Genomic DNA, 13,637 nt, shown 5'->3' with positions numbered 1-13,637 from the left:
GCCTTATTGTGCATTTTGTACTCTAACATTAATTGCATCTCATTATCTGTGGATATGAGTCTTATGGAAATGTATATTTTGCAATCATGGCCTGCTGTTTGCCCTTTTTGCCTTTGTATTGGAGAGTGAGATGCTGTGTGTGAACCTGGCTATTTAAAGACACACCTGATAGCAATCAAGCAGAGAACCAGAGAATCAATCTGATGAAGCAACGTGCAAAACACATAGTTTGCTCCTTTTGTTTTTTAATGTAATTCCTCAATAATTGTGTCTATCCCAGTATCCTGGTGTGTGCTGGAATACTTTTTTGACTTTCAAGTTTTAATTATGTATTTATTACAGAAAATACAATTATTTCATGAACATTTTTATGTGAAATACCTTACAACACCATCAATCCAACCCAAGGATCCGACCCCTATGTGTGGCAGTGTTTATGTCATGCTGTAGGATTAAAGCTATTTGGACCCAATGTAAACGCATATGGTACATCAATAAATTATGTCACACACATACCAAAACAGTGTTTCACAGCACACAATATTTTGAGTACCAAGCTCACACCGTATCAGCAAAATATGCTTGTAGAGCGATAAGAGAAGCCTGTGTAACCAACATCCCTTCCAACTCCACCTGCATCCAGGTGCTTTGGCAGATCTGTCTTTGAGCAAAAACATCTAAAATTATACCACTAATAAACTGATGGACTTTGATGGATTGGAGGGGTGCTTCATTACCATAGTCATACAGGCACAACACACATAAAAGTCAAACTAAATGTCTATTATAAAATTTCAGCCAACGTTTCACAAACACCTTTGCTGATAGCGCTCAAAACAACCGTATTCCTGGAGAAAATTCAAATCATCCTAATGTAAAAATCGCACAAGCTATCTGAAGGATTGCCGTGACCTGACCTGACAACATGGACCTGAGCTGCACTGTTAAATAAACATACATCATATTGCCCAGTCAAGGCAACATCAATCATACTGACATGCAGTTAAAAAGCGTTTACCCAAACCTGCATTACACACATAATTAGTTTCAGCAGTCAAGAGGGAGGAGAACTGCTGAAGCACAGCATTATACACACACACCATAACACACCGAGGCAGACGACCTTTGAAATGTACAAAACAAACATGTGCATAGTAATTCTTTCATAAAAAAAAAATGAGACAAATGCAGCTGCAAATGACATCAAAACCATCAACCTCTTTATACAAAGGGTGCAAACAGCTACCTCTCTCCAATTCCCTGAAAGACGCCTGGAATTCTGTGGAGCAAGTGCAGCAAAATGAACAACAATAATAATGTTGATAAGAGAGGAGGAACATGAAGGTACCAAACGAACAATGTAACATCTGATATAGAGCGTGTACACATGTCAGGAAAGACCTAAAGGAAAATGTGAAAAAAACATTAGCATGCTAAATGTTACATTTCAAAAAAAAGGGTGAGGGAAATTCACTAATTAACTTAGAGATATCCTGTCATGAACTTCAGTGTTAGTTTTTCTGAAAGTCACTGGGATTTATCATCTGGGGATCATGGATGTCTGTACCAAATTTCAAGGATATCCATCCAAGCGTTGTTGAAATATGGATGTTGGACCAGAAAATAGTTCTTGAAAGAAAAAAAATATATATATAAAATCCTACCAGCAACATAAGTATGGTCTGACAAGTACAGTAAACGTTTTGATCTGCATATAAAGTATCACTTGTTCACAACATGTCTCTGCATTCAAGGAAAAGCCATTTTAATTGGTACTTGGTAAGAAAGTGAATTACTGAGAGTATCGTACCACCTGAAAATTTTGTCTTTGTTAACCTCCAGTGGTTTAAATTGTGATCTTGCTGCAGTGATGTAGAGGTGTACTCCAGGAACCCGTTACATCATTGTTGGGTGTGGTTACAGGTGCAACAGAGCACACTTGTGACCACATCCATACAGCAGTGTTGCTGGGTGCGGTCGGAGGTAAAACAGACCTGAAACTCTCAACCAGTGAGGGCAGTGAAACACCTCTTTTTAGCCTGATGTCATATTGCTCTTTAAAGCTGCATTACAAAATCTCTGACCACTAGAAAGAATACTAGAAAGCACTGACAGCAAGCGTTCATGGCTAACCTGTTAGCAGACTATTGCCAACTAACAATCCAGCAGACAGAGCAACACTAACATCTCATCGAACATGTTTTTGGCCACTTGATGAACACAGTTCAAATAATCATTGGCCATTTGGCTCTGATGTGAACACACTCCAGAAAAAAATATCAGGATCTTGTGAATTTTGATGTTGCCCTTTGGCTGATTTACCAAACAATCATTAACAAACTGACTACAAGTTTTACTTCCATTTATTATGATTAAAGTGACTGTAATTAATAGCACTGCAATTCAGCTCAGTCTTTAGCAGAGCTTCCTTTTACCTGGCCATAAGATGAAGCTTCAGCACTGGTGCTGGGAGGGGCCTCTCTCTTCACTTCGGGGGCTGTCTCAGGAACCCGAACCCTCACAAAGTTGATGACATGGTGCAGATTGGAGAGGAGGTTAGTGCCAGGGAACCAGCTGTCATGACAGTGCTCCTCGATGCAAGGCTCCTGGAAGCATAAGACATACACTGTGTAGGACACTGGTTTGCAGTCCACATAGTGAGAAAACTGGTTGTGACTCAGAGCCACCATATCTCACCTCATCCTCCTTGTTGTCTTGAACCTGGTTGTCCAAGCCCAGCTCGATCAGGTACAGCACCATGCATAGCACATGTTCAGACATGTTCTGATGATCCATCCATATCTGGAACATATCAAACTATTTGTTTACAGTGGAGAACAAGTAAAATCTTCAGCTTAGTTCATTGCAATTTTACATGTAATATTAAACAATATTTGTATTCTATGTATTATAACTCCATGGTACAGAAATATTATCCCCCTCATTACTGATACCAACCATACCAATGTTGTTAGACGAAAAACATGCTCATCTGTGAATGCATTTGTCTGTTTTTATAGTTAACAACACTATGAGGTCTGTTCATTTTGTGCTGCATCTTTTGCATTTTGCCATTCCTGTATTGTTCCAATATCTTGTAACATTTCAGCACCAATTAATAGATACTACCGATGCACCAATTAAATACGGCAAAAAGAAGCATTTCTGGTTTAGCTCAAGGTGGAAATTGAGATGCAAGGGCAGCGCTATTACACTGTGTGAATCACTGCTGAAGGGCTCACCTTGTAAAGGAGAGTGAATATCACAATGTGCAGAGTCTTGCAGTGCAACAGCTTGATTAGGCCTTTGTAGCACGGGTGCAGAGGAGTCCTCTCCTTGTAAGGTGGCCATGGGTTGCCGGTGTGAATGCCAGACTGTTTTAAACTAGGTGACATAATCATTCACAAGAGAGGACATATCAGAAGAACAATCAGCAACACATAGCACATAGTAATCACCACAGCCATGATGGTGTACGTTAGATTATATGCAACAGAAGGTTGAATTTACACATTAAGCAAGATGATGAGGGAAATAAGATTTTGATGATGTGATACCGAAAATTGCCCAGAGTAATAAACTGTGCAAAATCTTTTAGTCTATGCAACAGAAGAGCCCATGGGTCCCTCGCTCTATTAGTGATGATGGGATCATTGTTATATAAACCAGGGCCAGCCTGACAGGCAATCCATCATTTTCAAACACTGTGAATGTGCAACATAAGTCTGGTATCAGACTCTGAAGGTGGCAATGGCAGCTTCAATATGTTTCAAGGAGAAATATGGCTTAGTTTCACATGGTTTAGAACATCAAAAACTGGCCTAGAAAAAGGGTATATATATATATATATATATATATATATGTCTAAGAGAAGTACGACTAACCATCTGTTATCTATACATACTTTCAATTACAGCTACACAAAAAAAGGCCTAAAATCCCATTAGAAAAAGGTTATCTTCCCAACAACCATTTGAAACACAGAAGCACTCACTGAGGTATAATTAGCATCTTCACTCATTCCAATAACCATAAAGAAAATTATCCCCAAGGTATCCCCTTCACCTCCGCTGACATGTTTGTCTTAGGAGGCGTCTGTTCCACAATCAAACAAGACAGATTTCCTCAATTCTATTACAATTTAGCCTGAAATATTGATTTTCCTCGACAGCTATCTAATTGAAACCAACTCTAGCACCCAGCAGACCTGACCTTTCTTATCATGTCCCCTCATGAGCAGGTGAGAGAGCTGACCTTACTACACTGAACAGAGCATGATGCAGGTTGGCTTTGTCGGGGACGACTGAACATGAATACCCCGACAAAAAGAATGTACTATTGTCATACAAAATGCAGATTTAAAAAAAAAAAAAAAAAAAAAGGGACAACACACAATTGCCTAGGGTACAAAACTTAAATTGGAAACCATTGTTCATTAAAAATCTAAATAATATAAAAACAATTTATTTGGGGAAATTAAGGCAACGTGGTTAACTTACAATGCTGAGTATCTGTCCATTGCTGACTGAACGTCACGCCGATAGACTGTTCTCAGAACAACCATGATGGGGTCAAACTCCTTCTCCCACACCTCCGCTAGTTGAGAAAAGGGACAAATCTGCTTTGTAACAGCTGGTACAAAGTGACATTGATTCAATTTTCTCCTATTTTCATCTTCTCTGTGTAAGTGGTGTAAGCCTGCCCCCAAGTGGCCTGATGAGGACTAATGACACAAAGCAAAGGTTTGAGACTTTCAGCCTATTCAAGCCCCATACTCAGCATTTTTCTTCATTTCTACTCACAAATTAGAAAACAAAGTAAGTAGTGTGAAATACAATATATTTGAAAAAGATACTGACTTAAGGGAGACAGAATGTATTCTCTCTCAGCCAGTTGTGCAAGATATCTATAACAAGACTAGGCATTAAGCATAAATGTGACACGCATAATCAATATTATAAACCTTATATGAGACTAATGACTATTTTACAATAAATATTCTGATCTGTTGCATAATGTTGAACACACAAGGGTATTAAATTACATTATTATATATATTATATTATTATATATTTTAGACTCATCATGAAAATACACAAACTGCAACATACATCATCAACCCAAAACTTAATGTTTGCTGTGAGTTACAGGACATGAATTAGCAAATACAACATTGTTGATGTTGGGAAAATATGTATTTTTTAAAGGATAAGCTCCAGTGATTTGCTTGATACTAAATGACACAATGTGTCTTTTTTTAAATACTTTTGTGATTCTTTTTCTCAGTTTGGAAAGCCCAATTACCTACACATTGTAGTCCTTGTCAATGCTAAGGCTACTATTGGCCAGTGGAGGGCGGTAGGCAGACAAACGTTACTTTTTCAGCTACTAGTGCAGCATCAAGGACAAGAATCCTTGCTGAATTTCCACCATCAAACAGAGTTAATTGTGTTTTTGTTTTTTTAAACACATGATAAAGCCTGAGAATCTAACCCCAAGTCTTTGCAGTGGTGGCTGAGAGCTTTTCGTCAAAGCATGGATGTTTTCTAGTACTTGCAGACTACATGAAGGCACAAAGTCTCATCTTTCTCAGTTCAGAAATTATTCTGTCTCAGTCCTGTGGCTCAAACACCTGACAAGCATCAAGTTCTTTTGGTTTCTAGGTTTAAACCTTCCTTATTCACTTCCATGCATGTACAGTTTTATGCAAATTAAACATTCAACAATGCCGTGACAACCCCCACTGTAATTTCCATATGTTTAACAGGTTACTTATTACAGTTGTCCATTAGTAAATCATGCATTCAACTTCAGCATCATCGTCCTACCTTTCGGTGTGTACATGCCCTGCTGCATGGAGCCTCCTGGCTCAAACACTGGTGCTTTGAAGTCAGCCACGGCAGAGAGCATCTCCTCAAAACTACAGCTCCCTGGTACGATGCCACTCTTTGGGTTGGGATTCTCAGGGATCTAAGAAAAAAATCTTAAGGAAGAAGATGTTCATGGACAGACACTGAACAGTGTCTTCTTTCCAGAGGCTGCTACTAAATAGCTGAACTGTTCTGTTATCAAACAGGACATTTCACATCCCTTGTTTAATCCCTGCACTTGTCACTTTCATATACTTCATTTCTTTGTCTGTAGCACAGTCCATATTTCATTTGTACAGTCAATATTTCATTTCAAGCTCTATATCTCATTTCAAAACTATTATTATTCCATTCTGTAGCAAATGCCAAGACACATTCTTTGTATGCTTACTTACTTGGCCAGTAAACAGATTCTGATTCTGATGGACTGGATACTAGATGCTCTTTTAAAGTACTCGTTGAGTATTGAAGGATACAAGGTCTAACAGTGCACTGTGTGTACGGTCATTCATACACAACTGGGAGACCATCTCAGCCCGAAGGATCTCATCATCTGTCATCCCTGTAAATGAGAGTGAGATGTAGAACGTGAGGACAAACTGAGAAAGATCTGATTTTTAACAACAGTCATTGGACACCTTACAATACAATGTTTTAGCCCTAGATTAAAAAACAGTCACTGAGGCTCATATAATCATCAGAGGTGTTGATTCAATTCGGCAATTTTGAGGATGTAGTTTGCAGTCTTCAACCAATTTGCCATTAGGAGTCTTTTATTCAATGTAAACATGGGTCTAGTTGTGATGCCTGTTCCTATGAAATTATGTTTTGCTGTGTTTGGCAGATGGATTATTAACAAAGGATGGATCAGTGTCATTAACCGTGCACAACAGCTTCTCTTTAATGATAAATACTTTTTATAGTGTTTTGTGTTACATACATTAAAAAGGAGGGTTGATGTAGATCTGCTTGGGATGAAGGGCAACCTCTCTTCATCTCCAGCATTAACAAAGTACTTTGTGTTGGTTTTTTTAGCTACAAACTAATCACTTTAGGCTTTATATAGTCAATAATGATCCATCAAAAAGTGTTACATCAACCATGATCCCACAGATTGGCTAGAGAATTCCTGACTGAACAAATGTGACTTTAGGAACTCTTTTCCATTTATTTCCATTCAGTGGGGCTTGAGGAAAATGTTCTGACCGATAAGGCGATCGTGATTTTTATCAAATTGCTATTATTGTCTATAAATGAAATTCTAGGCATACCGTTATTAAACTTAAATTGTTGTTGATGTTCTCTCAAGGTTCTTTCATTTCAAAGTAAATTTTGCTAATTGTTAATACAAAATGTGACCTATTTGGATCCCATTTAGTCATGCTGCATTTATGGTAACACCAAAAAACAGAAGGTTGCTCATCTCTGATAATTTAACTAAATGTTTTGATATCCAACTGAAGGACAAAGCTTACAACAATGATATGATGTGCCTGAAAGTTCAACTGGAAGTTTCTGACCATCATCCACTATCCACCAGCTCTCAGTAATTTAAACTAATGAGTTGGCTCGTTAGTAGTCAAGAGTGACGTGAAGCAAAAAGACACGGTCCACTCTGTCTTCTGAAACATAATTATATGGATTGAGGTTTCTTTTTCCTATTAAATCATCTTTGGCTGATTGAAAATAGTACTAACCACAGCAGACAGAGAACATATTAGCCAGAAATCTGCCAAGAATTTTGTAGTTTGGCCATCTCCAAGAATTACCATTAATTGAATTGCTGGTTCATTAGTCAGAAAATTATGTAATGTGTCAAAGTTAAAGTCTCAAAAATCATGAAGCCATTTGTCAAACATTAGAAAACTGCACTAGAAAAGAGAAATGGTGACTACGAGTGCACCCTCACCAACAATTACTCCACGACACACATAGGATATTTATTGACAGACTCTGTTTTTTCAGCAACCACTGGGTGTATCAACACCTTATGCCGGGATCAGACTACATGAATCCAGCCCGTTTTTGACAGGATTTTGTCAGACCTGATTATGAACGTAAAGAACGAAGAATATGCATGTAGTGTGGCATAATTGAAGAAAAGTGATGTGGCAGCTGGGACACCCCATGAAACCCTGATGAAAAGTCTAGCATGTCAGAATTTTTTGTATATTCCTGCCTAGTTTGACATCGTCCACAACATGTTCCTTGACGTTGACCAACAGGATGGCAGAGTGCTCTCTGGCGCACATATGTAGACACTGACAGAGAAAGTCAAAGCTGTCCAGCGGCTGTCTAGTTGAGCAGAGTCACATTTAGCATTTTAGACAGCAGGGAGAGCAGCGGCTCGCCTCCTCCACAGGCTGATACAGGCAGTAAAACCTACCGTCAGTCACCACTGTTTTCTTGATTACTATATACTTTTTCAGTTATAATTGAAATCATCTTGAACGATGATTGGTCGGGGTCATACTTGTAGTGTCGTCAGTCTCCCAACCAAGACACGGCAAGAATTTATGGCACTATGATTGCCTAATCTAACATGGTGACCTTCGTGAAGGACAAAAATATTGTATAGTCTGATTCCAGCTAGACAGAAAATACATTATGAGCTTTGTGAAACAGAAATTTACTGTGGTGCTATTTTCTTGCATTCTAAGTTTTTGTTATTTTCTTACTCCCTGTAGACTGTGTGTATTCTCTGTTGTACCACTTACCCAAATGAATGCGAAGGCTCGTCAATATGACCAGGAAGGTCAGTGCTCCTTCTAGCATTGGTCTCTCCTGCTCAGAGTCTAACACAGCATTCTGATGCTGAGACGCCATGGTCAACAGGTCAACCACTTTGAATCTGTGTGAGAGAAGATAATATGTAAAATACAATACCACTAAGCTGTGTTGAATTATAAATGCATTATGTGGTAAGACATTACACGAATACACATGCATTAGTTGGAGCTTACCTCTCAAAAACACTTGAGATAAAGTAGTCCGGATCGAGTCTTGATGCACAAACCTGCAAAACACATAGAGAATGAGGAATTCAGAATAGGGACAAAAAAAGGAACTACAGTATATGATATTGACAGTGAGCAATGCTAACCTGGAGCAGATAGATGTCTGGGTCAATCATGGAGTTGCAGAAGTGTGACTGCACGTAGGTCATGGCTTGTCCCTTGATCTGCAGACCATTTCTGACCCACATGTTGCTATGGATCTCTGACAGGCATGCCTACAGCCAGACAAAGTATTAACATGTGGCTGCAGACCTGGAGGAGATGCATACATGAATACAAACCCTAAAATCTGCTTACAGGCCTTTGATGCTATACCTGAATTTGGAGTGGATGCACCATGATCTTCATCAGCATCTCTTGGTCAGGCAGGAGGCTGTCCAGGTCCAAGCCTTGGCACTTCACAGCCTGAGAATTTTCAACCAAACAATTAGCTTATCACATATGACTCTGCAGTGTATTCTTGTGTGTTTGTGTTTTAAGAGATGGGACTTCTTGCATACCTTACTGAGGAACATGGCATAGTAGCGGTGCAGTGGCAGGTGAAATGTCACTTGATTTGGAGCAGGCTGTTGGAGAAATATGAGCCATGAGAAACGGGGGAGGAAAAAACTTTGCTTGTAAATACAGTGATTTGTCTTTTAAATTTACCTCATCAATGAAGCCAATGGCATCAAACCAGATCTGAAGGGTCTCCAAACAGTAGCGTACCACAGTTTTAGTATATTCCTGTGTCTCCTGCACACAGACAATTTAACAAGTTAAAAATTTATATGAGGTTATACAGTAAGTGCATGTAGTGCAGGATGTTTGAACTGCATATTCCATTAATCCTTCAAGATCACTAAGGATGCACACAGGAGCTATGTGTGAGAACAGAAACAGGACTTACTTTGACTTTGCAGTGTGTTAAGAGACCCCACATGGGTTGTGCACAGGCCTCAAGCTCTGCTGCAAACGCTGCATAGTATGTCTGAGACTCAAATTCCACATGTTCATTCAACTCCCGCTTGTTCAGGTTCATACCTATGACAACAGGAAATTATTTCAAAGGTTAGACAGTGAACACATGTTACATGGCTTCTTAACACCCATATAAACAAATCAAAAGATATATTTTTCTCATGCAAATATAAAAAATGGCTGTATAAATGTTAGCATACTAGCAGATTATTCTCTACATTTATAAATCTGCCAAATCTGTTTGGTAAAAGCCAGATTAATCTCTATAAAAACAGGAGAATTTAAAGCAAGAGTTGTGCTGCAGACATGCATAGAACGTAATAGTGACACTGCACATATCATCAGCAAGAGGACACTGAAGCCCACTGTGCAAGGGTGAGTGTTATTTATAGGGTTGTGAGTAGAGTCCACATCTCAAGTGAGCAGCACTAACCTCAGTTCTAATTCACTGACAAAGATTCATTTTGTACACCCCATAACTCACTTTTTCATGAGGCATTATATTATTACCACAGTATAGATGAGATCAGCCTTTGGTACATGAAGTCTAACTGGAAATCTGCACAAGCAGGAGCAATCATTTAAATAAATTATTGTGTTTGACTTCATGGAGTTTCCATCACAAATGACAGCGTCATTAAACTGTTTAGTGGTGTTATCGAATCACTGAGCTGCCATTATTGAATAGGTGGGGTACAAGTGAGCAAGTACAACCTTATTAATCAAGAACAGATAAATAACAATAGGTTGAGTTATATGTACAAGCAGAGGATGCTATGGGATCTAATGACTATTTGTCTGTAAAACTTCTAGTCTGATTTAACAAAGGTGGATACACACTAGGTCACCAAAAGTATCTGTCACTCTGTAGATACAATATTAACTTCTGAATTTAAAGCATGGGCCACAAGTGGTTTTGAATGCCAGCATACTGAACTCCAAACTCCACTGCTATCAGTGTGTGAATGTGTACGTGAATGGGAGGCACTGTGAAGCACTTCTTCCTACTCAGGTAATAGAAGCAGCATATAAGTGCAGTCGCTTTATCAATTACTATGACTTACCTTGGAAAAATGACACAAAGCTCATCCATAGCATCAACAATGAATGGTCTTCCAGGAACTTTTTTGCTACACTTTGGTGTGAGAGGATGTTAATAAAGTCACTAACTAATGGCCAGTAAGTGTTGTTCTTCAACAGAGCCTCACTACAGTTCACCACAACATGGCGGCTGTTCTCTTCATCTAAAGAAGGGGGAAAAAAACAAGAAATAGGGACAAATGTGCATTAAGTTATTGACATTTGGCTCATGTTTAATTTAGTTCTTTAAAAGCAACAAATTAAAAAAAATGTGGAGAAAGACATTGGCCAATGCAACAATTACAAAATGCAACACCTGCGTACTGATGGAGCGTTTATGTCAGTGTCAGTGATAAAAAACAAAAAATAAAAAATTGAAGCTTATTTCACCCAAAACCAGCACAATGAGAAAGGCCAAAGGGATGAAACATCTGCACTGACAATGATTAAAAATACAAAGAAAATTAACAGCTGCATTTATTAAAATCTTAACATGTTTCAAATATTTGTATTACTAAAAATGAGACAGTGCAGTCAAATTTAAAGTTAATGGTGATCCAGCAGCATAAAACCTCCTGATATAATTTCGTCCATGCTTCCCGGCTCATAGCATCAGGTCTTTACAACGTGAGCTGCGGGTTATTACACCACTGACATTACTTTCCATCTTTAAAACAGAATCAGCCTGGTAAAGCAAAAATTTAATAATGCATAAGGCCAAAGGAGATAATGATCAGTCACCAATATAAGAAATCTTTTTTTTTTTTTTTTTAAAGCAAAAGACAAAAAACTCTTGCTTTCATATGTGGTGGTGTGATGACCCAACTATTTTTAAGTATGATGAGGTGTGTTTACTACTAATCAAAATGAATCGTAATCCAACACATTCACTTACCCTGAAGTTCACTTTTAATAAGGCAACTCTCCATCATGTAGAGGAGGACTGTGACCATGATGTCCAGGAGCTGACACTCCTCTGTCACGTGTCGAGCCAGCTCCTCGTTGCTGAACAGTTGCACACTAATATGTACAATGCGGTTGGACATTGTATCCGACTCGTGGCTTTTCATCAGCGTTTTCATGATGAATGCATAATGCTGAACAAATGTTTTTGTAAAGGTGATCTGTCAGAAAGGAAGTCAAAAATAATTAAGACTTAATGTTATGTTGCTTCCTTTTAAGGAGGATTCAATTTGCTTTAAAAACTTTATACATATAACATTTCAGCTAATTGAGTCTATGGCATGACAGTGCAAAGGAACTGTATCACAAATATATAAATAACAGACTAGGCACACAACTAAAAGTTATACTAGATTGTTGCATTTTTGCAGACAAATGTAAACATGGAAAAGAGAATACCTTGTAATCCTGATCTGGCAACATGTTGAGTAAGAAGGTGACCATCTTCTGAGGAAACTCATATTTTATTGTCCAAAACAGCAGCTCCTCCAAAAAGCATTTATGCTTCAGAGACTCAATAATACACGGGTCTGAGGGCAGAAAAGGCACACAATAAGAAGGGCGGTTCCTCTAACATAAAGTATATTAGTGCATTACATTTCCTTTGCGTTTACCTTTCGTACTGCTACTCAACTTAACCCTCTTTCTCTGTCCAACAGACTGCCCTGCGTCTTGGTCCTCCTGGGAAGAAAATAAAATCCAACACCATTAATTTTAACACATCTGCACAAAGTAAAAACAGTAACAACCATGGATCAGTTTGAGTCACATTAAAATAAACCACCTGAAATGCTGATTGGTAAAAGAAAAAAAAAAAATTTTGGACAATTTATTTTTGAATCCAAGGGACTTTGGTCACTATATTTATTAGACAAAAATATTTATCAAAAATAACAGGTTAATGAACACTGAACTAAACTTAAATTCTAAATTGGTTATTCTACATGTGATATTGATGTGTACCTCTTTACTGGACTCATCTGGGCTCCCTGGAGCAGTGGTTCCTATGAAAATTAAGAGAAACATTTATTCATAAGTAGACATCAGCAGAATCAATGGGCAATTACAAATACAAAGGTTACCGAGATATCAGTTTGCAAAATTGCTGCCAATTTGTTTTCTAAGCCATATTCAGCATTGGCCACAAAGTGAGTTGTAACTCCTTTTAAATCATGTATGTTAAGTTAGATTTCTGTGGTTTGTGCTGTTCTTTAATCATCTTTATGTCATCAACATTCTCTTGAATACCTATGATGGAGGCAGGTCAAGTATACAGTGTGTAAAAAGTGGAAGGGAAATTGGTTACGCCCAGTTCAAAAGAACGTGGTGCTAAGGAGTAACAGTCCCAATCATTTGATCGTTTTTTGATCTATAATTTAGCACAATAGGATGTTTGCTTGTTGAAAAAGGAAAGGTTTCAGGCACCTGCAGGGCTCAGACCCCTTAAAAAAAAAATGCATGCAGACTATCAAGAATTTCACAAAGATTATCTTACCCAATAGGACCATTGCTCCTGCACCTCCTTCAGCACCAACAGTGACATCAGCAGCGGCACCTTGGGCTTTATCCTCCACAGAAACCAGACCTGAATTCTTCAACGCCGACAAATACTTCTCATAGTTCTTTTTAGCATACAAATTCTCCTCTTGGCCTGCAGCAGTGGAGCAAAACAGAAATTGCAACAACAATTACTATATTGTTAAAATCTCAAGATGAGCAAAAACCTTTATCAAAAAGGTAAATGTGC

The 13,637-nt window shown here is 38.3% G+C and overlaps 1 protein-coding gene across 1 annotated transcript in view; it reads right to left on the bottom strand.

Moving 5' to 3' along the window:
* ubr3 (ubiquitin protein ligase E3 component n-recognin 3) overlaps nucleotides 1-13,637 on the bottom strand; it is a 46,515-nt gene that overhangs the window by 30,180 nt on the left and 2,698 nt on the right. The window contains exons 4-22 of the mRNA XM_042425979.1: nucleotides 13,386-13,541; nucleotides 12,854-12,894; nucleotides 12,505-12,571; nucleotides 12,290-12,420; nucleotides 11,823-12,051; nucleotides 10,912-11,091; nucleotides 9,777-9,910; nucleotides 9,536-9,622; nucleotides 9,388-9,453; nucleotides 9,203-9,292; nucleotides 8,974-9,102; nucleotides 8,834-8,886; nucleotides 8,588-8,721; nucleotides 6,347-6,432; nucleotides 5,829-5,970; nucleotides 4,500-4,596; nucleotides 3,243-3,384; nucleotides 2,698-2,802; nucleotides 2,436-2,606 (exon numbers count right to left, since the gene is read on the bottom strand). Of these exons, the coding sequence (XP_042281913.1) occupies nucleotides 2,436-2,606; nucleotides 2,698-2,802; nucleotides 3,243-3,384; nucleotides 4,500-4,596; nucleotides 5,829-5,970; nucleotides 6,347-6,432; nucleotides 8,588-8,721; nucleotides 8,834-8,886; nucleotides 8,974-9,102; nucleotides 9,203-9,292; nucleotides 9,388-9,453; nucleotides 9,536-9,622; nucleotides 9,777-9,910; nucleotides 10,912-11,091; nucleotides 11,823-12,051; nucleotides 12,290-12,420; nucleotides 12,505-12,571; nucleotides 12,854-12,894; nucleotides 13,386-13,541 (2,240 nt within the window). The remainder of the gene's footprint in view (nucleotides 1-2,435; nucleotides 2,607-2,697; nucleotides 2,803-3,242; nucleotides 3,385-4,499; nucleotides 4,597-5,828; nucleotides 5,971-6,346; nucleotides 6,433-8,587; nucleotides 8,722-8,833; nucleotides 8,887-8,973; nucleotides 9,103-9,202; nucleotides 9,293-9,387; nucleotides 9,454-9,535; nucleotides 9,623-9,776; nucleotides 9,911-10,911; nucleotides 11,092-11,822; nucleotides 12,052-12,289; nucleotides 12,421-12,504; nucleotides 12,572-12,853; nucleotides 12,895-13,385; nucleotides 13,542-13,637) is intronic.

The sequence above is a fragment of the Thunnus maccoyii genome, chromosome 11 (assembly GCF_910596095.1).
Source record: "Thunnus maccoyii chromosome 11, fThuMac1.1, whole genome shotgun sequence".
NCBI classification, from domain to species: Eukaryota; Metazoa; Chordata; class Actinopteri; order Scombriformes; family Scombridae; genus Thunnus; species Thunnus maccoyii.
The sequence above is the reverse complement of the archived record's forward strand: the minus strand, read 5'-3'. Positions and strand labels throughout refer to the sequence as shown.